Source organism: Hyposmocoma kahamanoa, unplaced genomic scaffold (assembly GCF_003589595.1).
Source record: "Hyposmocoma kahamanoa isolate Upper Pololo Valley unplaced genomic scaffold, ASM358959v1 129, whole genome shotgun sequence".
Taxonomy (NCBI): domain Eukaryota; kingdom Metazoa; phylum Arthropoda; class Insecta; order Lepidoptera; family Cosmopterigidae; genus Hyposmocoma; species Hyposmocoma kahamanoa.
The window spans coordinates 2,098,810-2,122,788 of NW_020653460.1; the positions used below are offsets into that span (position 1 = coordinate 2,098,810).

The window sequence follows — 23,979 nt, forward strand, 5'->3', positions numbered from 1 at the left end:
GAGGTCCGTGGTTCGATCCCCGGCCGGGTCAGTGTAGAAAACTAACTTTTCTATATTGTCTCGGGTCTGGGTGTTTGTGGTACCGTTGTTGTTTCTGATTTTCATAACACAAGTGCTTTAGCTACTTACTTTGGGATCAGAGCAACGTATGTGTTGTTGTCTAATAAAAAAAAAGAAAAAAAAGTTGAACTGACACTTAGAGTTTTAAATCGCAAAGATCTTAGGGTGACTGCCACTGCACCCATCACCCTAAGACAAAAGTTGAGAAGTCCCATGTGCCTGTAATTTCACCAGCACCCTTCCAAACGGGAACGCAGTAAAGCTCACATTACTGCTTGGCGGCAGAAATAGGTAAGGTGACAGTACTGCCCTGGACGAACTCTTTCACATAGAGCTCTACCGCTGCTAATCTTGTTTCATACATTAATAAGTACTAGTTGTATTCGTGATTTAGTTTACGAGGGCGCTGGAATCTAAGGGTCGTATTCCAGAACTGAATGCTCAAGTCAGGACTAGAGTACGATTTAAAGCACTGAAAATCATACTCAAATCCTTGCCATTAGGGTCGTATTTCCAGTGCTTGAAATCATACTCAAGTCTGCTCAAGTCCTGACTTGAGCATTGAGTAGAGTTCTGGAATACGACCTTAAAACTAGCGAAACCTGTGCTATAGCTTCCAATTATGTGTGTGAAGTTCCCAACTCCATCGGTCTCGTGTGGAAACTATAGCCCAAGCCTTTTCATTGTGCCCAGCAGTGGGCCTATATTTCATAAACTAATTATTATATCTAATCCAAAAATAATAGATTTGTTTTAAATTCTTTCTATAGCGCGTCTCCTTGACCATAGACTGACGTCTGTCAAATAGATGTCAGATTGGTTGTCTTTTTCGCGCCACCAGCGGTCTTTCGGTCTATTTGCCACTTTTCGGTGTCTACGTGTGCAATTTACATATGATTCTCGGCCAAGGATCCCAGAATCCACAAATCAAGGAGACTCTCAAACTATATTTCACAAATTTTGAAATAATATTAACCAAAAAAATTGTCTGTTATGCTATATAGTTTCATGCAAAATTGAGTTATTAACGTAAAGCGAGATATAAAGTAGTTGTCAAAAATCATAATGCGTGGAAACGACCCATAACTTGTCGTAGAGTTTATAAAATACCAGAATAGCCGTTAGAAAAATACGTAATGATATTATTACGTTACAATATTTTTAAACGTTACCTACGTATCACACGAGCTGTATTCCTACACAAAATTGGACGTATTTAACAGCAAAAAGGATCCAATCCATAAAATTATCAAAAAATGAGTTATATGTATGTAGGTACCAAACGGGTCCTAAAGTCTAACCTCTTAGATCAGCAAAAATCCAACATATAAACATTAATAAATGTCTCTGGAGTTACATAACACTATAAGTTTTGAAAATAAAACAAGAGTTAACAGAAACACTTTTAAACTTCAAACTGCCATATCTCGAAAGTGACTGGATATGCATTGGATCCTTTTTGTTTAACTACGTCCAATTGCAGGGGAAACTCAGCAAACGACTGTGCATCGCGGAGAGCATTCAGTTCAAAGCTGGTGAACCTAGGAATTTTTCACCGATTTCTTACAGTGGGGCAATTTTAAATTCGTCGATCTTGTTTATTTTTTATTTGTTTGATAACTAAAACAAATACCTATTAAAAATGTGTTTGACTATAAAAAGTGACGGAACAATGCTAATAATACATAAGACTAATGAAAAACGTTATTAAACGTGTTTTAAACTCTATATATTACCATTATTGATATGTCATTGACAAGTGTAATTTAGTTGTCACCGTAATGATTTGGCAGAATAGTTTTCAAACAAATTAAATGACATTTCGTCTCTATTTCTGGTTATATACTCGATCGTAAAACGAGATCTACAACCCCCTCTAATATTTTTTATATCTTATTTAATTTCAGTTAGCTAAGCAAAATTAGCGTTATTGTATTTTTTACTAGGTACTTAGCAAAAAAACTTTAGGTCTTAGTAACTTGAACATTACCGAAATGCGAATGCGTTAGTTATCATAAGGATGGCATTACAGGTAACCACATCTATTAGATTCTTAACCCCGATTTGTTCGCGATCTCGCATAGTTCTAAGGTGTTACATCTTTCATTTCTTGTTTTTCCTTCGTGCGCAACAATACACGGAAAACTTTTGCAGTCATGCTCCGTGGTTTCCTCTACTATTTCTGCAAACACAATTCGAATATTGCATCAAACGTCTTTGAACTGTTGTTCCTGAAGAACCCGCGGAAAAAATCGCACGTTATTAGCACAAATTAAAACACCTCATATTTTTCTACTTGCCATATACTAAAAACGTTCACAGAAAACAGAAGATTTCAAAATTAAAACATTTATCTTAGCAACGGATGAATTCTAAAATTAAATTTAAAAGTATGCCTGGATTATAACGTAAAATGTGGGCTGGATTTTATTTTTTAGTCTGTATTTTGTTAGTGATAGTTAAGAGTGATGGTATGGCAGATAAAAGAGGTGAATATAGGAAACCCAGATTGTTTACTTTCAACGCATTGGACGAAGATGTTACTGTAAGTGTACATATTTATAAATAATTGATTTGACAATGCATTCGATCCTTTTCACATTAAACCAAGTACTGACGTAACTTAAAAAATTGTGGAATTGAGAAAACACGATTTGAAAGTTAAAAAATCCTGAATTATATTAACCTTCTTCTTCTTAAATTTGTATTGAATTGATATTCAATTATTTTTTGTGAAATTACTCCACTAGTTTGTTATAATTATTAATACAAAGATCGAACACTTAGAAAAAACTCCTTCGATCGGCAGGATTCGAACCGACGACTTCTAGCAAACCGTACCAGACGCTATGCCATCTAAGCCACGGAACGAAGCAGCGCATCTCACTAACTTTTCTATGTGCTGGTTTCTCGGATCTTTGTATTTGGTTTTCAAGGACTTTTTAGCCGTAGCGCCATCTATGAAAGGGGTTCGTCGCCCAGTTAGGTAACTTTACAGCTACCAGCCCTGGCTAGAGATGGCGCTATTCATTTTAATTAAATTTGTATTGAATTGAACTTCCTAAAGTGCCTCTCCACTACTGGAGATTGACGGAGAGGCGGCGGCGAGGTTAACTGGTTTTTTTACTTAAAATTAGAAAATAAATTCCACTATTTGAGAGAAAGGTATCCTGAACAACAGAAAGGTGGCGACAGCCAATATACTCGTTAAAACACAATCAAGCCGAGCCTGCCCGAACGAAGTACTTTAGTAATCGTGAAAATAGAGAGGTTAACAAATTTTAGGTTGGCCCCCGGTGGCGGCAAACGACGCTACGCCACTGCCTATCCACGGTCAAACGAAACAGTTGTTCTGCGTTTGTGGCTCCGGTCCATTCCCTTATATTGCCATGAACGAAACCAATAAATATATATTCTCATTTATAAACGGATAACTAAATATTATGGATTAATAAAAAATAATCCCATTATTCGTAATAAGAATCATTAAGTATTTGTTTTTAATTTTCAAATCATGTTTTGTCAATTCTTTTATAAATCAAGTAATGGAACGAACTTACTCCTACTAAATTCCACAATTTTGAGTTACGACAGTTTCATGTGCGACTTTACATGTCCCAGTTTATTTCATTATAGAGTGATTATCAAATTATGAAATTATTTATTTAATTAAATCGTACGTGCGATATTAAAAAATACACTAGGTTATATTAACAAATGTGTGACTGAAAAATAAAATGTTAGCAATGGTCCTCATTGACTAACATCATTGATACAAAAACCAAACAAACACAAAGAAAAATTCCTTCGATGTAACTGGATTCGAACCAGGGACCTACTCTCGCAGCACTAATCCGATTACAGAGTGACAGTGGTTACGAATTGTGGTTTTACTTTTTGGCATATAATTTTATATAGACTTTTTAAGTTTTATTTTATATTTAAATGTACTTGTTTTTGGCGCCTTTTCTTGTTATTGTCACTATTGTTTTTGTTTTGGTCGATAGCTGTGCGTTGCTTGTATAAACTATAAAGTACATTTTCTTTGGTCTTGCTCACTCTTTAATAGCACCCACCTGAACCCCATTGATACAGTCCGCTACAGGGAGGAAGTTTGGAATCGTCTTGAGTAACTTTATGCCCCTCGGGTGGTAAAGCACTAGAAGTTTTTGAGTCAAATAGCCTGCTGCAATCAATTCCCATCAGGGGCCCTACCCTCGAAGCACGAAATCCATAGTTACGGCAAGTTCGGGCTTCAGTTTCGATTAGGGCTAGAACTAAGAATGTATGATAACGCAATTTCATAGTTTCGAACGGACTGGTCTTTTCATTGATGGACTTCAAGAGAAGTCCCGTAGGTCATCTATAGTGGGAAAACGCGTAACTATGGATATGCTTCGAGAGTAGAGCCGCAGTGTCCGTATGCTTCACCGGGGCCACCACTCGCCAACTGAGGTAGAGACCTAATCAGCATCTTACGAATTGGTACGGTTCTTTGTATTGGACTTTAAAAGGCTTTAAACGTGTGAGGACAACAAATAAGCCGTCCAAAACCCATTACAATCGGCAGCAGTAGAGCTCCTTGATCGTCAAGTTTGTCCAGGGAAGTACTAGGTACCACCTTACCTATTTATTTTAGCATTACTGTGTCCCCCACATACCCTTTATTAGGATAACATACAGCCTGGCAAAGCTCACTCTGCTGAACGAAAGCACACACGTCTCCCGCGAAGTGTGGCTACAGAGCAAGAGTCTTGAGCATTTAAAAACCCTGATAACTGCCTACAGTGTCAAACACTGTAGAGAGGCTCTGTCATTGGACAGGGATGGCATCATAAAGCTTACTAGAGTCTTAACAGGACATTGAGGCTTGAAGAAACATATTGGGCAGAGAGAATAGAGAGTGTAGATTCTGCCACGAGGCGAATGAAACTCCTGTTCATCTTCTCACCTAATGCTACCCCCTGATGAGCGTACAAAGCTCTATACTAGGAAGGTACATGCTACAACCAGAGGACATAAAATCTATCGGAGCCAGGAAAGTCCTTTAGTTCTTCAATGCTGTTAGTCTTGGCTCTGATCAGTTAATGATCGCAGTGATGAGGGGCTGCACATGTCTCGAATGAAGCCACCATAATAATAATAATCATAATTACTGCGTTCCCGTCTTGAAGGGTAAGGGTGCTGGTGCAATCACATGCACATGAGACTTGTCAACTTATGTTTCAGGGCGCAATAGCAATGCCCCTCAGATCTTTGCGATTTAAAGCTTTTAGTGGCACTGCATTTGTTACATACAGACGTGTAGCTTATCGTCGGTGTACGACTCGTTCGTCCCGTCACTTGATATTATAAAAAAAAATACAAAAATCCGCAATAAACACATAGATAAATTCGTAATATTTGCTAACTCGGTCTGCAGCTTATTTGGCAGAACACTAGCCACGTTGAGGCAAGAGTCGCTGGTTTGAGCCTAGTTGGGTCGAAGGAGATTTTTCTTTGTTTGTTTGATCATGGTATCTATATTAAAAGGAAACTGCTGAAGTAATTTCAGAAAAACTGAAACTGCCTCTGTGGCCGAACGTTTACCATGCCGCCGGACTGCCACGCAGAGGTTCCAGGTTCGATTCCCGGGCCCGGAGAAATACATATTTATATGGCCTACATTTATTTCTCTCGTGCGTTTAATTTAATAATCTCGTGTAATTTGTGTTGTCTATGTGTGTGTCCATAGCACCCGCGACACAGGATTTCCCCAGTGCGGGGCTATGTTGAGTGTGTGCGTTATTATTATTATTAAAAAAAACGGATGAATATCATGGTAATAAAAACATCATATAGTTATATTTGCTATTAACGTTGAAACCAATATAGTCACAAAACGAAAATCTCGCTATTCAAATTTGAACTTTAATGACTTATTTACGGAAAGTTGATTTTTTGGTTTAGTAATGGTATTTCGGCGTGCGATGATCTCTGGAACCTAGCGGTAAGCACTTTGACTAGATGAGGAGGTTCCTGGATGGATTGAGTTAGGCACATTATTATTATTATAGAGTCAAGATGATCTTTATAGACTGTATGGTATGATCATAATGTATTTTTAGGTGAATTTGGAGTTTTCAATCCCTTTCCTCAAAATTCCTGCAAAGAGAGCCGTTCAGTCGACTGGGCTTTGGAGTGGGGTAAGTCTTCATTTCACAAATGTTTTGACTAGAAGTATAGCATAATAATTATCTTTTTTTTATTTAAATGTAAGTGTGCATTTGATCTCCATCTCACCTAATGGAAAGTGACGATGAGATCGACGATGAAGCATGCACACCTAAATAATGCCTAGTCACTCTCGCCTTGAAAAGGTCCATGTTATAACGTTCAGGGAACAAGTCTGCAGGCAGGGAATTCCACTCCATAGCCGTTCGCCATATAAATGTGGAAGCGTAATGCTTTGTGCGTATCTTTGGAATATGCACAACATAGGGATGGAATCCAAGCCTACGCCTAGTCCCCCGATGATGGAAAGGGGAAGGCGGAATTAAATTGTGTAATTCCATCGCACACTCTCCGTGATATATCCTGTAAAATACCGATAAGCAGGCACCTATAAACCTCTTGGCACGCTTGTTAATTGGATCCAAGGTGGCCAGTTGGTATGTAGCAGAGCCATCCCAAAGGTGGCAGCAGTGCTCCATACACAACCGGACTTGTGCTTGATAAAACTGAAGCACCTGTGCCGGTGTGAACTAACGCCTCACCCTGGAAAGGATGCCAAGCTTCCTTTTTGGCTGCATTTTTGGCCAAGGATTCAATGTATCGGCCGAAGTTCAAATTGGACGACAGGTCCATTCCAAGTAGATGGAGATGGTAGACTAGCAGTATGGCTATATCACGAAAAGTCGGAGTCAGCTTAAAGGGAGTCCATTTTGTAGAGAATAGGCACGCTTGCGTTTTGATAGCATTCAATTTGACAAGATTGGCATCGCCCCAATCGGAGACTGCCTTAAGTGTCAGATCCAAACGGCTAACCATAGAATCTTGACAAGATTGGATTTCCTCTCCACTGACCCTTGCATTGATCAAGTACCTATCTACAACTGTGCTGTTATCAGCATACTCATAGGTACCTGGAATTAACATATCATTGATATGCAGCAGAACGAGTGTTGCAGACAGTACGGAACCTAGAGGACCTCGGCATCTATCGCCCTACGTTCGGAAGAGTAGCCTTCTAAGACCACGCGAATGGAACGTTCACTCAAAAAATCCGAGATCCAATTCCAAAGATCTGTGGGAAGCCCATAACATGGAAGCTTACTTAAAAGGCTTGCATGCCAGACTCTATCAAAAGCTTTTGAAATGTCCAAAAATACTGCAAGTGGCCTTACTATTATAGAATAGGCTATAGAGCCTCGCTCCATAAGTGACAGGCATACACAAGAAGATCCCCAGTAGATCGCCCTTGTCGGAATCCGTACTGGCGATCACTGAAGAGGTCGTTGTCTTCAAGTTACGGCAGGAGACGGTTATTCAGCACACATTTCATAGTCTTACAGAGTATGGAAGTAACTGAGATAGGTCTATAGTTGACAGGGTCAGCTCTGCTTCCTTTTTTGGGCACAGGTTGCACGTTCGCATGCTTCCACGACCTGGGAACTACACCAGTCTCAAGTGAGAGGCGATACAGGCATGTGAGAATAGGAGACAACTCAGGCGTACAATTACGTAGAACTACCGCTGGAATTCCATCTGGCCCGCTAGCTTTATTCACGTTAAGATTCCGCAGAGTTCTAAGTACCTCTTTTTGGCATATGCGAACTAACGCCATAGTGCAACCAGCCTGAGGTAAAGTAGGTGGTAGGTTCCCTGCAGCATCATATTGCAATAGCAATAGCAACAAAACAAAACAAAGAAGAGCTCATTAGGGCGCTCTGAGAGATGCTAATGTTCAACACTAGTAGCAAAATATTAACCTCGCATGCAAACGAGCAAAGCCCTCGCCATTTGTTTCATGTAGTTCGTATTCTGACTTTCAAGTGATAGAAGTTCTTATGACGTATGTTCGATAGCTGCTATAAAGATTTACAACTTTTCTCCCCAGAGTTTTCCATCATTGAACATAAATCCAGCAGCATTGGCAGTAGGTGGTGCTGTAGTGTTCGGCGCTTCCGTGGCGCTCCCACTTCTGCTTAAGAAGTACGCTCTACAGTACCCTCAGCAACGATATGCTAAAAGTAAGTACACGTATATTTAGGCTGCGTTTCCACTAGAGATGTGCGAGGTAGCTAGGCGGTGTGCGAGGAAAAAATCCCCCAATAGCTAATTACTTCATTTTCCTCGCCTCGCTGTGTGTACGAGGTATGCGAGCGAACAATGGTGCGAGATACGCGAACTCGCCGTCGCCTCCGCTCACCCCATCACAGCATACCCCATCCGCGCACAGCAGAAAAGAAACCGCTGCTCTTCCTCGGACTGCTCAGCAACACACCGTTTCACAGCTTTAGTAGGAGTAGAGCTCCTTGTGAAAGGGTTCGTCCAGGGAAGTATTGTCACCTTAGCTATTTCTGCCGCCAAGCAGTAATGTCAGCATTACTGTATTCCGATTTTGAAGGGAAAGGGTGCTGGTGAAATTGCAGGCACATGGGACTTGTCAACTTGTCTCAGGGTAATGGGCGCAATGGCAGTGCCCCTCAGATCTTTGCAATTTAAAACTCTGAGTGGCACTGCAACTATTATGGACAGGCGTGAGTTTGCCATCAATCGCACGACTTGTTCATCCCATCACTTGATATTACAAGAAAAAAACGCTTGGCGACGCATTCTTGCCCGATGGAAAGCCATCACACCGTTTCATAGCGCCGCTAGACGTCCTCGCACCGCCTAGCTAATAAAATAAACGTGAATTCTGAAATCTAGTATTGATTATGTACGGTTAGGTAACTGTCTCTGTGGCCGAACGGTTACCATGTCGGACTGCCACGCAGAGGTCCCAGGTTCGATTCCTGGGCCGGGAGAAATATTTGTATGGCCTACATTTATTTCTCTCGTGAGTTTGGGTGTAATTTGTGGTTGTCTACGTGTGTGTCCATGGCACCCGCGACACAGGGTTTCCTTAGTGCGGGGCTATGTTGAATGTGTTGAGTGTGTAGTATGTAGATATATATCTACGTCTGAAGAAATTCGTTTTCGTAATCTGAGTTGTGTAATTCGAGACTCAGCTTAGTGCACTTCGATTATGAATTCATAACTTATTCTAGAATCAATATATTCCCAAGTCCGTAGAGCTTTTATTGTCTTAAAAAATTATCATAAAACTTTTGGGTCAACAAATCACGTATCGTATAATTTTGTTGCTATAAACATTATTTTGTAGCTTGTATCTACAAAATTCCATTAAGAGTTTGATAAATGTCCAAAGTAAAAAGAATCTCTTTAATATTAATTTAATTGCAGTTTGTTTTTATTAAAAATAGAGTATGTGGTTCACGTACAAGGCTTTTTTATGTTGAGCCAGTATCCATTATTCCGAATAGTTCTGTTGTACAGTTGTGTTGACAGAAATACTGATACTTTTCTTCCCATTTGTTCTGTTGAACAGTTGTGTTGACAGAACTAGTGGTATTTTTCTTCCCATTTGTTCTGTTGATAAATAGACAGATTTCTTCACAGAACTAGTAAGAATTTTCTCTCCCGCTAGTTCTGTTGTACACTTCTGGTACTTTTCTTCCCATTTCTTCTGTTGATAAATGAACCGTTTTCTTCACAGAACTACTGAGCATTTTCTCTCCCACTAGTTCTGTAAATGAGTTTTCAGTCTAGAGTTTACCTATTATCATCAGTTGACGTAATTACGCAGTCGCAATCGATCACTTTAGCATTCATTATAACTTGTGTATTTTTAAACTTAATAAACTTTAAACATCCTACGCTCGCGTTTGTATGTCAACTCACCCCTAACTTGAACTAACAACAACCAAGACGTCTAAGGTCATATTATATAGGGTGTTTGGTCTACAACCATTTTCAACCATTCTAAATTATGAAAGAGAATAGATACGTGTTTTGTTATTGCTTCTTTTTGTTCAGACGTGTTCGAGTATGACCGTTAAAAAATAAAGTCAACATTATTTCGGAGTAATATATTTGAATCGATGAAACACGATCTGAAATTTTACCACGAAACTTGGGGTCTTTGATTTTCAATACAACAAAACAATTTATAGCTATAAATTATCTAGGCTAAACACTTTCAATTTTCATATCAAAATTTCACTTGATAGTATCAATGACACGCACGACAGGGCTGACAATTCCTATTACATAAACCTCTTCTGGTACGTGGTTTATGCTTCAATATTATACAGGGCTTTCTACATGGTTTTTGCGTTTCTTCGATGCCAGCGTCCGCCGGTAGGTATTGGGTTTCAACGTGAATAAAGTTTTTCCTTCTGCGTGGAGCCAAGTCGAAGCATCCAAACGGTGGAGTGTATTCAATGTCCCATGTTGCGTTGCTGGACAGTGAGCTGAGAGATTCTTCAGCGCAAACACAATCAGGCTCTTTGAACGCGGGACAACTGTCGATCACTTTGTCTATCGCAGAGAGATCGTTACAATAGACGTCCATGTAAGCACATTTGCAGATGTCTTCCACGGCTTCCGCTAGAGCCTTCCGTATTTCAGCATCACGTTGCTTTTTTAACTTCACCATTTTCCTAGCTTCCACTTTCGCTCGCTCTTCCGGGCTACGTTTTTTGATAATCTTGAAAACCATCGGGTCACAATCTACGTAAGGGTCTTCATTTGGCTTTATATCTGTCAGATCTTTCAATGGATTTACCTGGAAAGACGAATGTGATATGAAACTTCAACACTATTTTAACTATTTAATATTTTGAAACTTTGATTTCGTTTTTGATAGTTTTGTTATTCCAGAAGTGTCGCAATATCCACGTACGTTAGGTAGTTCCCTAATATTTTGCAGGAAATAAAACTCATTTCAGCTTTACCTATAATGAAAGAGAAGAAGAAAACTAAAAATTAGTTATAAGAATCTACCACAAGGTAAATACACGACAAATTCAAAAGATAAAGCGTGATCTTCACTATGTTACTAAGCTATATGGAGTACACGTGCAGATTACAGGGATGACGGATACCTGTATAGTAAACACATCGCCTTTCCTCTGCACTCGCAAGGTTGGTTTCGGTTGCAAAGGTTCGTCGGCTTCCGAGTCCCCTCCGCCCTGCTGAGCACCTGCACCTGCCGTCCTCCTCTTTTTCTTCTTCTTATCTCTATCTTGCCCTCCTCGTGGACATTTAAAGGTCATAAGCTTTGCCACACTCTTGCCAATCATACCTGGTGACCAACCTCGCCGTGGCTATTATAAAACGAAATTAATTATTGGTTTGCTTCAAAATGATCTGAATGATCAAATTAACCCAATACGATCTGTAAATGTAACACGTTCAGACTGGCATGTATTTCGGTGGAGCAGGGACAGCTCATCCATCAGGCGTAGTACCATAGGTGGCCACGCAACATTTGACTTTTGGTACACTAAGAAATCCTCGCCGCCTTGAGAGAAAGTGCTAAATTTAACGTTCTCACACTGTGCATTTGTCAAATTTTCATAGAGTAGTGTAGTGTAAATTGTTACTTAAGATAATAGGTGAATTAGGTATCCACCGGTGGCGTACCCGCCCGGACACATTTTTTTGTTGAAGAGGCGATGATATTATGACCCGTGGACATGTAAGAATCTTTCCCTCCGGACAGAACATAATGGTAATTTTGTTCCCGATCTGAACGTGTTAATAACAATCAATATTATCGTAATGACTTCTTCTTAAGGTGCGTTTTTTTATTGAATTATAAAATATGTAAGATTCTATGAACGAAATTGGTCGCATAACTTTTGAATAGAGAGTTATAAAATGGAGTTATTAACAGATCTGGATTCAGCGTAAAAGATCTACAACTCCTCTAATCGATTTTTTAAACAAAATCAGCGTACCAAAATTGTCATTTTTGTAGATGACAATAAAACTTAAAGTGCCTCTATGGTATCACTATTTCGAAAGTTACCGAGCTGCAAATCGGCCAATCTCACATTCGGTGTTCTCAACCTAATTACCGTAACCATTATTTTTTCTCACTTATTATACCCTAAAAAAAACCTATAAACCATCAACATGTGTAAATGGAATTAGAATAGACAAAGTGGTTTTTAAATTATTAACACACAAATATTTTATGGAAATGGTAGTTACATCTAATTATCGTAGCCGTGGATATGGTAATTAGAAAGTTCAAACATTTTTAAGAAAAAGTGACTATTTCTGCCACAGCTGAATTATTATTTGTATTGACATTTATTACCTTTAAACCGGGAACATCTTGTGCGGTCCAAAGCCATCCCATATTATATGGCACTGGGTAGCCTGGCTGGCTTAGCATTGAATTGCAATATTTGTGCCCAAGTACTACACCTAAAATTACAACATAACTAAGTACATTATGCCGTGTTATATATAAGTTATAATTATAGGTAGCTATTTTTAACAACGTGACGTAGACAGTGATTATTCGTAACCTTTAAACTTTTATATGCGCTCACTATCGCAATAAATTTATTTAAAAATAATCACAGTAAGTCTCCTCAGTAAAGGTATACCTGCTGGAAAACATCATGTTAATTCATTATAACAATAGATGTATTACATAATATATCAGTCAAGTAAAAGTCTTTACTAGAAGCAGTCGCCGGCGTGACCGAACGGTTACCATGCCGAATTGCCGCGCGGAGCTCCCGGCTTCGATTCCCGGGTCGGGAGAAATAATTGTAATATAGCAGCTTTAGTAGCAGAGCGCCTTGTGAAAGGGTTCGCCCAGGGAACCTATTTCTGCCGCCAAGCCGTAATGCGAGCATTACTGCGTTCCGGTTTTGAAGGTTACTGGTGAAATTACAGGTATATGGGACTTGTCAACTTATGTCTCAGGATGACGGGCGCAGTGGCAGTGCCCCTCGTATGTTTGTGATTTAAAACTCTGAGTGGCAGTGCCACTGTCATGGACAGGCGTGTCGCTTACCACCAGGCCCATGACTTGTTCGTCCCGTCGCTTCATATAGTAAAAAAGAAATTAGTGTATTTTGTGGTTGTCTATGTGTGTCCACGACACATGGTTTCTTTAATGTGGGGCTTAAAAAAAGTTTCTTTAAACCATTGACTTACAATTATATGGACGTCGGGTCCGCGCTAAAAAGTGTCCGCACTTGTAAGGCGCTAAAATCGTATACAGAGCGCGACACTCCGCTTTAGTATTACAATTTAAATTTGGAATAGGTTGACTTGGGACATTTTTTTCGTGGTTTTTGTATTAGAGATTCGTCCATTTATTTGTAAGTCAATGCTTTAAACAAAGGAATTTTAAATGTCAAGAGTTCTGTTTCTCGTCAAGGAGTAAATTTGTCTGATGCTTTTTATTAAGGTGATGAAAATAAGTTACCTGGGTATACATCCCCAAAGGTGTAGCTGTATTTTGAGCTTTTTTTCTTCTTCTTCTTCTCAGTCTCCTCGTCGTCGGCCATTGTGATTTAAATTTGTCCAAATTACACGAATGCGCTTTTCAATCAAGGCATTAGTTTTCCTGTAATCCAAACTAATATTATAAATGCGAAAGTAATTCTGTCTGTTACGTTTTCACGCCTAAACCACTAAACCAATTCTGATGAATTTTAGAGATAGACGGGACGTAGGAGAAAGGCTTAGGCATACTTTTTGTCACAAAAATAAATCTTAAAGGTGCCGAAATAGAGGATGAGAGTTTATTCCTTCGTTCATTTATTGTAATTCACACGTTAATAATACATTATAATAAACTTAAGACTATAGTAGATACATACATGTGTTACCCTGTGGGCGTAGGTGTTGGATTATAGTATGTAGTAACACCAAAACATGTGCACACTTGTATTATTACGAATGCTGCCTACAGCCTAAAGGACCACAAAAATAAATCTCTGTAATAACACCATATATCAAGATTTTTGTTTCTGGGTTATGAATATCATTTTATAATTGGTTCGATCATAAAAACATGAAAAAGTTTTATAAGCTTTTCTGGCCAGGAAAACGTATGAATTTTCTGGTTTCTCTTTCTTCAAATATATAAAAGGAACCAATATATTTAAAATCTGTAGTATATTTCAACCATAATTCTATAAGTCGTTGACAAAGAACCTAAGCTATGTAGGTAAATAGGCAGTTATCTAAATGCCACTGTGACAGCTACAAAAGTTTCAGGGATTAAAGCTACTCGTCCACATACTTGATGCTCCATTAACCAGAAACCAGTACTGTCAAATCAGAATCGGAACCTTTTTGAAAATTTGTTACATGTTGTTTGAAGGCTTTCAGATATTTTAAATGTTTACTAATTAATGAAGTACTTATCACACTTGAGATATAAATAAAAGTCTCATTTTCGGGCGGAAGATTTTAAATTGGATTTTATTTGTTATGGGTTACAAAATAAAACTTAATATAAGAAGTCTCAGGGTTTTTTCTCTTCGGCGTATTTTTCGTTCAGGGCTAACTTATGTGACCCGCAGCAAGATTTACCAATGAGAGCTAACAAACGTTGTTCTTTGTCACAACATCTTGTTTCAGTGTCTACATACCATCTGTTTAAGCATCGGAAATCATTATCTTTGTGGCTAACCATATATTCCTTGATCGCTTTCTTTATCCTCTCGAACTCTTTGGAACAGCAAACCTTTCCTGCTTCACCGTAACTAGGGGGCAGGTTAGGTAATGCTCCAATTTTGTACATGCGGGCGAAACCGTCAGGTACAGTACACGGTCGTCCCATCACTGGACACGGGCCCAGCTGCACAGGAGGCAGCCCGTATGGAAGATTAACCTCAAACTCTTCCTCTTCATCTTCACCAGCACCCTCTTCGTCTTGCAACATCGTCACTGGGCAATTATCTTTATGTATATAACGTGGACAATACTGTTTATGGTGTTTTCTGGTGTCTTTTACCTGTGTTTCTGTCATACACTCGCAATCGAAAGTTTTACACGGTGCAGTTGGCTTAGGTGGATTACATTTACACTCCTTGTCGTCGGGTATAACTGTGCAGAAATTATTGATTGTCCGTCCTTTATTTGTCAGTAATTCAGCATTATAAATGTTTATAATATTTTCACGGGGAATTGCTGATATAGTGTCCGTATAGACCTCTGATGACATAGGTGTAGAGCTGCCAGTAATTTGACTTTGGCTACTAGAACTCTTGTTTTTCTGTGAGCTTTTGTCGCGCTTTGTACTTTGGTTTTGATTTGCGAATTTATTATCAGATACACCTTTTTGGCAACTGCAAGAACGTTTCCTCACTATAGTGTTATGACCTACAATGAAGTTCTGATCATATAAAGACTTAATCAATTCGGGATTTTCATAAGTTACACCCAACATGTAATTAATCAAATGGGTTCGGCTTCCTCTAGGAGTCACACCAGTTCCATATAGTTTATCCAGCCTATCTTTACAAGTCTCATTATACTGTGCGACACCTCCACATCTTGGACATTTCGATGTTGGACCTGGCAGCGGGTCTTCAGTATGACCATCATTTTTACATGAACAACGACCGCAGAGTTTACCTGTCGGGTCGGCCTCCTTAAGTCCATAAATTGCGTCTGATGTTGCTTTTTTATATGTTTGCATATTTCGTATGTATGCCTTAACTTTGTGCGCCAATGTACAACTAGGGTTACCACATGGCCCGGTAATATCTCCCATTCTTATCGTATCAGGTATGATTTTCTCAAGTTTTACTGATTCACTCTTACATTCAGCACCTTTCCGTATGCCACAACTGTCTAGTTCAGTACATATATCAATATCCTTGTTGATGCTAGATACTGCATATGGACCTTCAGCTACGGCAAGCTCGTAAAGACCTCCTGACATTACATATTTATTCTCCTCACCCTCAATCCGGCTACATTGGAATAAGCTAGGAGCTTTATCAGTACGAAAAACGAAGTTCTCTGGGTCATTGAGAATCTGCTGAAAGTCAGTGACAATATTGTCACCTAACGCACTAAGTCTTATGATATACGTAATTTCGCCAACTATTACGCAACAGCATTCTGCGTATATTGTCATATTCGTTTTAATAGACATTGACGGGTGCGGCTCGCAAATTCCCTCGGTATCTTTTAAGTACACGGTAAATGCGGTGTCATATTCCGTTCTTCCTATTCCAACAAATATCTGATTTTCTTCCTTTTTATCGTCATTCCAAACTTCCATTTGTAGTGGATATTTCCTAAAATGATCGATTACAATTTCGGGATACGACGGGAACAAATACGATTTACCTACTCTGATCTCTTTCGTCCATTTTCTTCGACCATTTTCATCTTGTTCTCCAACAATGTCTCTATTGGGGGATGTAGCTAATTGGTTTTCTTTTACGATGAATTCTACACCTGGCCCAAATATTATTTTAATGATAAGATTTTTATTGCTTTCTTCGCCTTCGGCAAGAAGTACCGATATTTGATCTATGAATATCTCTACCAGGTACATTTGTTGACTTCCCATGACCTGTAGATCAATAGATTGTGTCAGAATACTCACATCACTTTTGCAACTTGAGCAATCAATGTAAAATATAAATTAGTCGTTTTTCGTGCTAGGTTTCTTCTTTTTTTTACTTTAGTAAGTTATTTCAGTGACTTTCATAAACGAGAAATTGCGCGAATTATAAAAAAGATAAATGTGCACCTCGATTACAACAAATAAACCTCATAAAACTCCGTACCAAATTAAGACGCAAGTATGAACTGGAATAATGGAGGCACAAAAAATATAAATAGTTTACAACTTGTCGTCATGTTTTGACGAAATTTCGATTACGTTAACATTAAAATGATAGAATTATATTCAGTACTTACTGTTGTTTTCCGCTCGGTCTTATGATTAGGTATTCATTACTATTAAATATACTTTAAATTTTATTTTGTTACCCAAACTTAATTTTCCGCCATGACCGTTTGCAACCAATAACAAACACGCTGACGTTTGAACTTTCATTGTAATTTAAATTTGGAATGTCGTAGCCTACTGATATTACTCTTTTGAGGAGACTCATAAGTGGCCTTACTTTTGTTGATTATAATTTTTACTTTCATCTAATGGAATAATAAAAAATATTAATAAAAATCGGGTGGCGAAGAAAGGGGTTTATGGCGAAATCGCCATTTTTTTGTATAATTATTATAATAATACTAAACTACCGTACATAGTTATTTCTACTTGACATTGGCAAAATCATTGATTATTTCGATGAGGCCATAACATTTTAAAGAAGAAGAAGAAGAATGGGAAAATTTTGTTATTGTGTATTTATATAATATTTCTTCTTTATCTATACAAATTGTTTGTTTATTGCCTCACTTGATCCATTCTTTCTCTCTCTTCCGGATCCTGTTTCAAAATGTTCTTTTTATGCTTTAAGTCCACGAAAAGCCAAGAATGAAAAAAAACACTTAAAAACTTATGGGGAGCCCCAGAGTCAGGGCAGTTACCATATCCAATATAAATAGACCAAATTATATTGAAAGTTGATCAGCATTTTTTTCATGGCATCAATTTCATTCGCTTACCTTTATATTATATCTTATTTATTTATAATCATGTTACAAGACCCGTAAATACATACCTTACAGACTAACATATATAATAATAGGTACAATCAAACACTAATTAGTAATTATCTAGGTACACGAATTTTAACGCACGTGTAACGCAACGTGGGTGTCCGGTACCCGGGCTCGGACACGGGGTACATGACACCCTTTGGCCAAAATTCCTCCTTTATGAAGGTTGACGCATAGGCTAAATAAACGCAACTCTTCTTGATTCTACTCTCTCTTAGTACCCACTGTCTTCTTTTTCATTCGCTATCCACGTAATACTGAGTATAGGTATCTTCTAATGCGTGCCATTCCTTTCGGTCTTATGCTTTCCTCAACAAATTGTTTTCAATTATTTTTTTGTGGCGGTGGGCACTGTTTATTTTTTTATTAATATATATAGTTAATTTTTTTATCTTGCCTAAATGGGCGGTGAGCCAACAAGTTTCGGAACCTATGGTCTATATTTTAATTTTTTATTGAATTGATTAATACATTTATTATTAGTTAATACAAAGATCGAACACTCAGAAAAATTTCCTTCGATCCGGCCGGAGTATCTCTGTGTATCTTTGCTATAAACCTGTGTGAACTTCCTATCTTTGTTGTGTAAAAAATAAATTTAAGAATAATATTTCGACTCCGTTATTTCGTATTTTACTTCACTTCAAAATAGTTATCACCCGATTGCGACAGCAGAGCCCCTACATATATAAAAAAACACAATTGTATGTATAGTAGCTCAGTTTAAGGTGTTTTAATATCTTCTGCTTGACTGCTGTAAGGGGTTCTTTTTTTCCATCTTAGACTATGGAAAATATATTTTTCCATCCTCTGGGATTCTTAAATCCGCCAAAATAAAATGAAATCTTTTTATTGTCATTCGAGTGACCACGAAATATCGTTGGCTATGGCGTTCTACTATTAAATTTTCGTCGGGATGAAAATTCAAAACGTCATGCAAAAAAATGCGAAAAAAATAGAGACTTGTAGTTTTGACTAACACGAGGTTGTAATATTGACCTCAAATTAAATTTGGGTTACAAAATAAAATCTTAATATAAAGACATGAATTCATAGGAACACAGAGAAATATAAACACCGTAAGTGCTGTTTTATTTTCATTAGTGACACATTTGCTCGAATTATAAAATTGAGAAAACAGAGTTTTGTACTCTGTCCGTAAAACAATATTTTCAATTAAATAATAAACGATTTTTTTGTTTCTGTCTTGTATTTGGACATTCTTGAAATCCTGTATTATACTTTGTCCATTTTACTTTGTCCAGTTATAGTTTACACAATTTTTAATTCTTCAGGGTATGGCAGCCAATCAACAACTGTACTTGTTAGAATTATTAATTGATCAAGTATCGATATTCCCAGCCGCAGACGAAGAACCGCAAGCTCCAAATAACAAGTTCATTATATTGGTGAATTTTGGACCAAAATATAAATTTATCATCAAAGAGAGTTTTCTCCTAGATAACTTGGAGAGAAAAGATGACATCCAAGAAAGTGACCAGACAGGTCGGGCTAAATGGACGAGAAGAATAAGAGTTGGCAGATCATATTTGTTTCCATCATATCCCGATTTGGTAATAAATGAGTTAAGCAAATTTCCGTTAGAAATTGAAATGTGGAACGACGATCAGACTGAAAACCAGATATTTGTTGCATTCGGCAAAGTTCTTTGGTCTAATGAATTTTATGAATTCCTTCAGGACACTTCACACACACACAACCTTTACTACCCGCTAACGATCAAATCATCTGCAGCGCTATCGGCAGAATGTTGCTGCAGAATGTGCGCTGAAATCACGTTTATCATGAGAATCAGCCCTCTAGGTACAAGTGTTATCACGGAATTTCAAGAGCTTGCTACCGACCCCCATTATTTTGTCTTTCGAACTAATAAGTCGCCGATGTTTATAAAATGTGCACGTATTGAAGGTGATGACCCCAACTTCTGTATGGCAGGTACCTGTTACGAATCTTGTACTTTGGAAGACCCAGATGTAGTAGAAAATGCCTATAAGAGGATTGAAGTATGTACTGAATTAGACAGTTGCGGTGCCAAGGGTATTGCTGGGCTAGACTATGCATGCAAGCTTACAAGTAATGACCAACCACATTCATATCCTCTTGCTACGATAAAGATGGGAGATATTAGAGGTCCATGTGGGAACACAAATTGTATTCTAGCGCACAAAATTAAAGGCTACCTGCGAGGTTTAGAAGCGTATAAAAAAGCAACTGAAGGTAAAGATCTCCCAGCTAAAGAGGAAAACCTGAAGAATAAACCTTGCGGTCAATGTACATGTAAAGATGAACGTTGGCATCGCAGTACTTGCTCTGACGGTGGTCCCCAGAAAAAAATATGCCCTAATTGTGGTGGTGTCGCTCCATCTGGTGAGACTTGTAAAGATAAACTAGATAAACTGAACACTCAAAATACAAATCAAGTTAATTATATGGTTGACGTAACTTTGGAAAATCCCGACCTAATTGAGTCTTTATTCGGACCAAACTTCACAGTGAGGACTTGTCAAGTACAGCATTCTCCATCAAATGGTGAACTTAAATCAGTCGTCAAGCCGATTATTAAGGTCTGTAGTTCTTCTTTGACTACATTATCAGAGCCGGATCCGCCTTATGCTCAATCATCAATACGGGGATGTGTTTTTAATATCTACAACTTTGATGTATCGACTAGCAAAGGACAGACAATTAATAATTTCTGCACAGACATACCCGACGATGGGGAATGTAATTGTAAGCCACCTAAGCCAACTGCACCATGTAAAACGTTCGATTGCGAATGTTTAATAAAAACACAGCTAAAAGACACCAGGAAACATCATAAGCCGTATTGTCCATCTTATAAACATATAGATAAATGCCCAGTGATAAAGTCGGTTGAAGAAGAGGGTGCTGGTGAAGATGAAGAAGAAGCTCCTGAGGCTCTTCCTTACGGGTTGCCCCCTATACAGTTGGGTCCTTGTCCTGTAATGGGGCGACCGTGCACTGTACCCGATGGTTTTGCCCGCATGTATAGGGTTGGCTCGTTGCCAGAGCTGCCTCCAAGTTATAGTGAAGCAGGAAAGGTATGCTGCTCCAAAGAGTTCGAGAGAATAAAGAAAGTACTGAAAGAATATATGATTACCCACAAAGATAATGATTACCGATGCTTAAATCAATGGTATATGGATACTGAAACAAGATGTTGCGACAAAGAGCAACGTTTGTTAACTCTTGTTGGCAAATCTTGCTGCGGATCACATAAAGTTGCCTTAAATGAAAAGTGCGAAAAAGAAAAAAAACCTTGACACTGTTATATTAAGATTTTATTTTGTAACCCTGTACGAATAATGGCATCTTATTAAAATTCGTACAAAATATAACAAGAATTTTATTTCGTAATTCTGTATTATTTAATTGTCACTTTGTTCGAGAAATTACGTAAAATATTTTCTTCTTAAACAGGACCTAGTTACATCAGGTCAATCTTGACAGTGTTCTTCATTCCCCGCGAGACACAGACAATACATACTTATTATGGTCGCCGGTATATGTAACTTATTCATTTTGAATGATTTGTATTATATGTATGTCAGAAATGGTAACCGATTTTTATCGCTACAAACAAAGTTCATCACCGTTTGCCATTTTTCTATCTATTCGAATCAGTGCGTACAATCAACGCTGTCGGCCGTCGCGTCAAGTGATTGAGTGTTAAGACCTTAGACTATGGAAACTTTTCCATCCTCTAAGGTTAAGACCGAACCACTGACTAGGAAAACAATTCGTTCGCGATTGTCATTCATTCTCATACTCCTGAGTTCACTCTGCAAAAATACTGCAATAAGCCAGCTATGGCGTTGTACGGTCGGTCATTATTACACTTTTAAAAATTCCAGCCGTCTCTCGCTAGAAGGTGCTCGCAGTATTAAAATAACAATTATTCCTCACTGTGACATGTAGGTATATTCTTTTTCAGTTCTAGATAGCACAGAATTCAGCACGGATGCCATCCTGCATTTCGCCAGCGAGTTGTTGTCAGACAATAACTCAGTTCGTGGTTGCGCTTTAAGGATCGCTTGCTGGACGGCACAAGAAACCATTGCTGATACTCCGAGGGTCTGGAACCAAGTCATGAGGTACTCTTACTTTTACAATAAAAACAACTATAGAAAAGTGACTTTCAGATTAATGTTACATTCGTACTTTATAAATGTGTACAATCCATGGCCTTGTAATTAAGATAGTGACCACATTTATCGACACAGAATCGCATGCCAGTCAGAAAGAGCTTATGTCCATGTAATAAGAGCGGAAATGACGTGTTTTTTTTTATCGGCTGGTTCGACGCAGCTCGTCACGAGTAGGAAACGAGTCTGCTTCCTGCGAATTTCCGATTCCGTTCCGATTTCCGTTCGTATGCAGTCGATGATGACGACTGATTGTTGGCGTGAACACCCGAGTTACTGCTTCGAAGACGCCAGAACGGCAGCGTTGAAGTTCAAAGGAATACGTCGGTGAATGACAATGAAAGTGCAAAACTACATTGCATAACCCTCGATCCGAGACGATCGCGATGGCTGAACTACGGCGCGGAAACCCGAACGGCCGCACCAACAACAAATCGGCTTAATGCGAAAAGAATCATGTACCTACAACCTATAAAACTGGTTAACCAGACAATCCAGGCACATGGAACCTGTCAACTTATGTCTCTGGGTCTGTGTATTAAGATAACGGATACAGTTGCAGTGCCCTTTAAGTCTTTGGAATTTAAAACTCTGAGTGGCATTGCTATGGTGTGTCGCTTACCACCAGACGCACGACTTGTTCGTCACTTGGTTTCATAAAAAAAAACAATCCGACAAAGGGTTCACGACACTTCTTAGCGTTAATTCTGGACTCGGAGCTCTAATACAAGTATTTTATTTTCAGCAATCCTTTTCTCACATCATTAATCAACGCGACGGCGATCGAAGATGCGATGCTTTCCGGCAAGAAGGGACGAGAATGCGAAACATACACTCCCTGTCCGTTGCGACAAGAACATTTGCCTACGTTAATCAATAATGTTGCTGCGTTAACTGGTTCCGTGGAATCCGTTCGATATTAAATTCAAGTGTCCCATAGCTCTCCTTTGGCTGCTTTTAAAGTTAGGTACATTTTCTTCAGAATGCAAGTTCTTCATATGTCTGTACCAAATATAATAACAAGTATGTTAACTTCATTCACACGCAGCAGCGCGGCTTATATATGTGCACGCCTGTCGCGCGCCGCGCGTCTTGTACAGCCGCACACATTCGTATAATAATGGTTGGCGCAAGATACGACCTGCACTACGCAACGCAAGTGCATTGCGAAATTATGCGAATGTGTGCGTTCTTACACGGCACGCGGCAGGCGTACACACATACAAACCACGCTGCAACGTTTCATGGAGTTACCATACTTGTGCGTACCATACGTAAGCGTGGTACAGCGCACGAACCATAAAACCTTATGCCAAAGTGATAAAATTCCTTTGTAAGGTGAAAAACGGTCCAAGGCACATGTAACACTGGCAATCAGGCAATAGATAAACTTGGTTCGTGTTGTCAGCATGGACTGACAGTACAGACACTAAGTCGTTTATTTTTTTATGAGTACAATACAATTAATATCTCTCAGCAATCTTCGGATTCCCAAACGCACTCGTATTACAAATTTCCACGTCTAGTAATTATTAGAACCCACGCACACGGCGTATTTTATACGCGCCGTAAACCGTAGTGAATCAATTCAAACGCGCGCAAACATCGCGTTGCACGCAAGAAGCTAATATACTCCACTGGAGTTTACACTTAGAATTTCAAATACTTGCTTCATTTCAAAAATGAACTGAAATTAACATACAAAACTAAAATTTAAAGTATCTAACATCTTAGACAACAACTTTGATTGTACTATGACACAGATTGTACTTTCGTACAAAAATTAAAATATTCAAATAGATCCTCTAAATGCTGATAACGTCGGGGAGAACGCTCGCTTGAACTTACTACCTTGCTACCAAACACAGAAACAAAAAAAAAAATTTCATAAATTTATATTTATGTTTTGCAGAAAGTCATGGAACTAAAGTTGTTGTTTATGATCTTACTAATACAGTCCTGCGAGATTGTTAGTATTTTACAAAAAACCCTGTATATA

At 38.6% G+C, this 23,979-nt stretch overlaps 4 protein-coding genes across 4 annotated transcripts; 2 read left to right on the plus strand and 2 right to left on the minus strand.

The window, feature by feature from the left end:
- Positions 1 to 2,500: 2,500 nt before the first annotated feature.
- On the plus strand, positions 2,501 to 23,824 carry LOC113240244. Its single transcript, XM_026477492.1, has 5 exons — positions 2,501 to 2,605; positions 6,168 to 6,245; positions 8,159 to 8,291; positions 21,770 to 21,929; positions 22,726 to 23,824. The coding sequence occupies exons 1-5, from the start codon at positions 2,534 to 2,536 to the stop codon at positions 22,901 to 22,903; spliced, it is 621 nt and encodes a 206-aa protein (XP_026333277.1). The 5' UTR covers positions 2,501 to 2,533; the 3' UTR covers positions 22,904 to 23,824.
- LOC113240242 lies at positions 10,212 to 13,685 on the minus strand. The gene is made up of 4 exons (XM_026477491.1): positions 13,565 to 13,685; positions 12,437 to 12,546; positions 11,214 to 11,435; positions 10,212 to 10,894 (listed from the first exon to the last, which is right to left on the minus strand). Exons 1-4 carry the CDS (start codon positions 13,644 to 13,646, stop codon positions 10,340 to 10,342), a joined length of 969 nt encoding a protein of 322 aa, XP_026333276.1. The 5' UTR covers positions 13,647 to 13,685; the 3' UTR covers positions 10,212 to 10,339.
- LOC113240240 lies at positions 14,548 to 17,127 on the minus strand. The gene is made up of 2 exons (XM_026477489.1): positions 17,029 to 17,127; positions 14,548 to 16,678 (listed from the first exon to the last, which is right to left on the minus strand). The coding sequence occupies exon 2, from the start codon at positions 16,673 to 16,675 to the stop codon at positions 14,612 to 14,614; it is 2,064 nt and encodes a 687-aa protein (XP_026333274.1). The 5' UTR covers positions 16,676 to 16,678; positions 17,029 to 17,127; the 3' UTR covers positions 14,548 to 14,611.
- LOC113240241 lies at positions 18,854 to 21,134 on the plus strand. Its single transcript, XM_026477490.1, has 2 exons — positions 18,854 to 18,872; positions 19,089 to 21,134. Exon 2 carries the CDS (start codon positions 19,092 to 19,094, stop codon positions 21,096 to 21,098), a length of 2,007 nt encoding a protein of 668 aa, XP_026333275.1. The 5' UTR covers positions 18,854 to 18,872; positions 19,089 to 19,091; the 3' UTR covers positions 21,099 to 21,134.
- Positions 23,825 to 23,979: the final 155 nt, after the last annotated feature.

Coding starts and splice junctions, on each gene's coding strand:
- LOC113240244 (XM_026477492.1), top strand. CDS start 2,534: ATGGCAGATAAAAGAGGTGAATATAGGAAACCCAGATTGTTTACTTTC. Junction 2,606..6,167: donor CATTGGACGAAGATGTTACT/GTAAGTGTACAT, acceptor ATGTATTTTTAG/GTGAATTTGGAGTTTTCAAT. Junction 8,292..21,769: donor TCAGCAACGATATGCTAAAA/GTAAGTACACGT, acceptor ATTCTTTTTCAG/TTCTAGATAGCACAGAATTC.
- LOC113240242 (XM_026477491.1), bottom strand. CDS start 13,646: ATGGCCGACGACGAGGAGACTGAGAAGAAGAAGAAGAAAAAAAGCTCA. Junction 12,547..13,564: donor CTTTGGGGATGTATACCCAG/GTAACTTATTTT, acceptor TTGTAATTTTAG/GTGTAGTACTTGGGCACAAA. Junction 10,895..11,213: donor GCGATGTGTTTACTATACAG/GTATCCGTCATC, acceptor TCGTCTTTCCAG/GTAAATCCATTGAAAGATCT.
- LOC113240240 (XM_026477489.1), bottom strand. CDS start 16,675: ATGGGAAGTCAACAAATGTACCTGGTAGAGATATTCATAGATCAAATA.
- LOC113240241 (XM_026477490.1), top strand. CDS start 19,092: ATGGCAGCCAATCAACAACTGTACTTGTTAGAATTATTAATTGATCAA.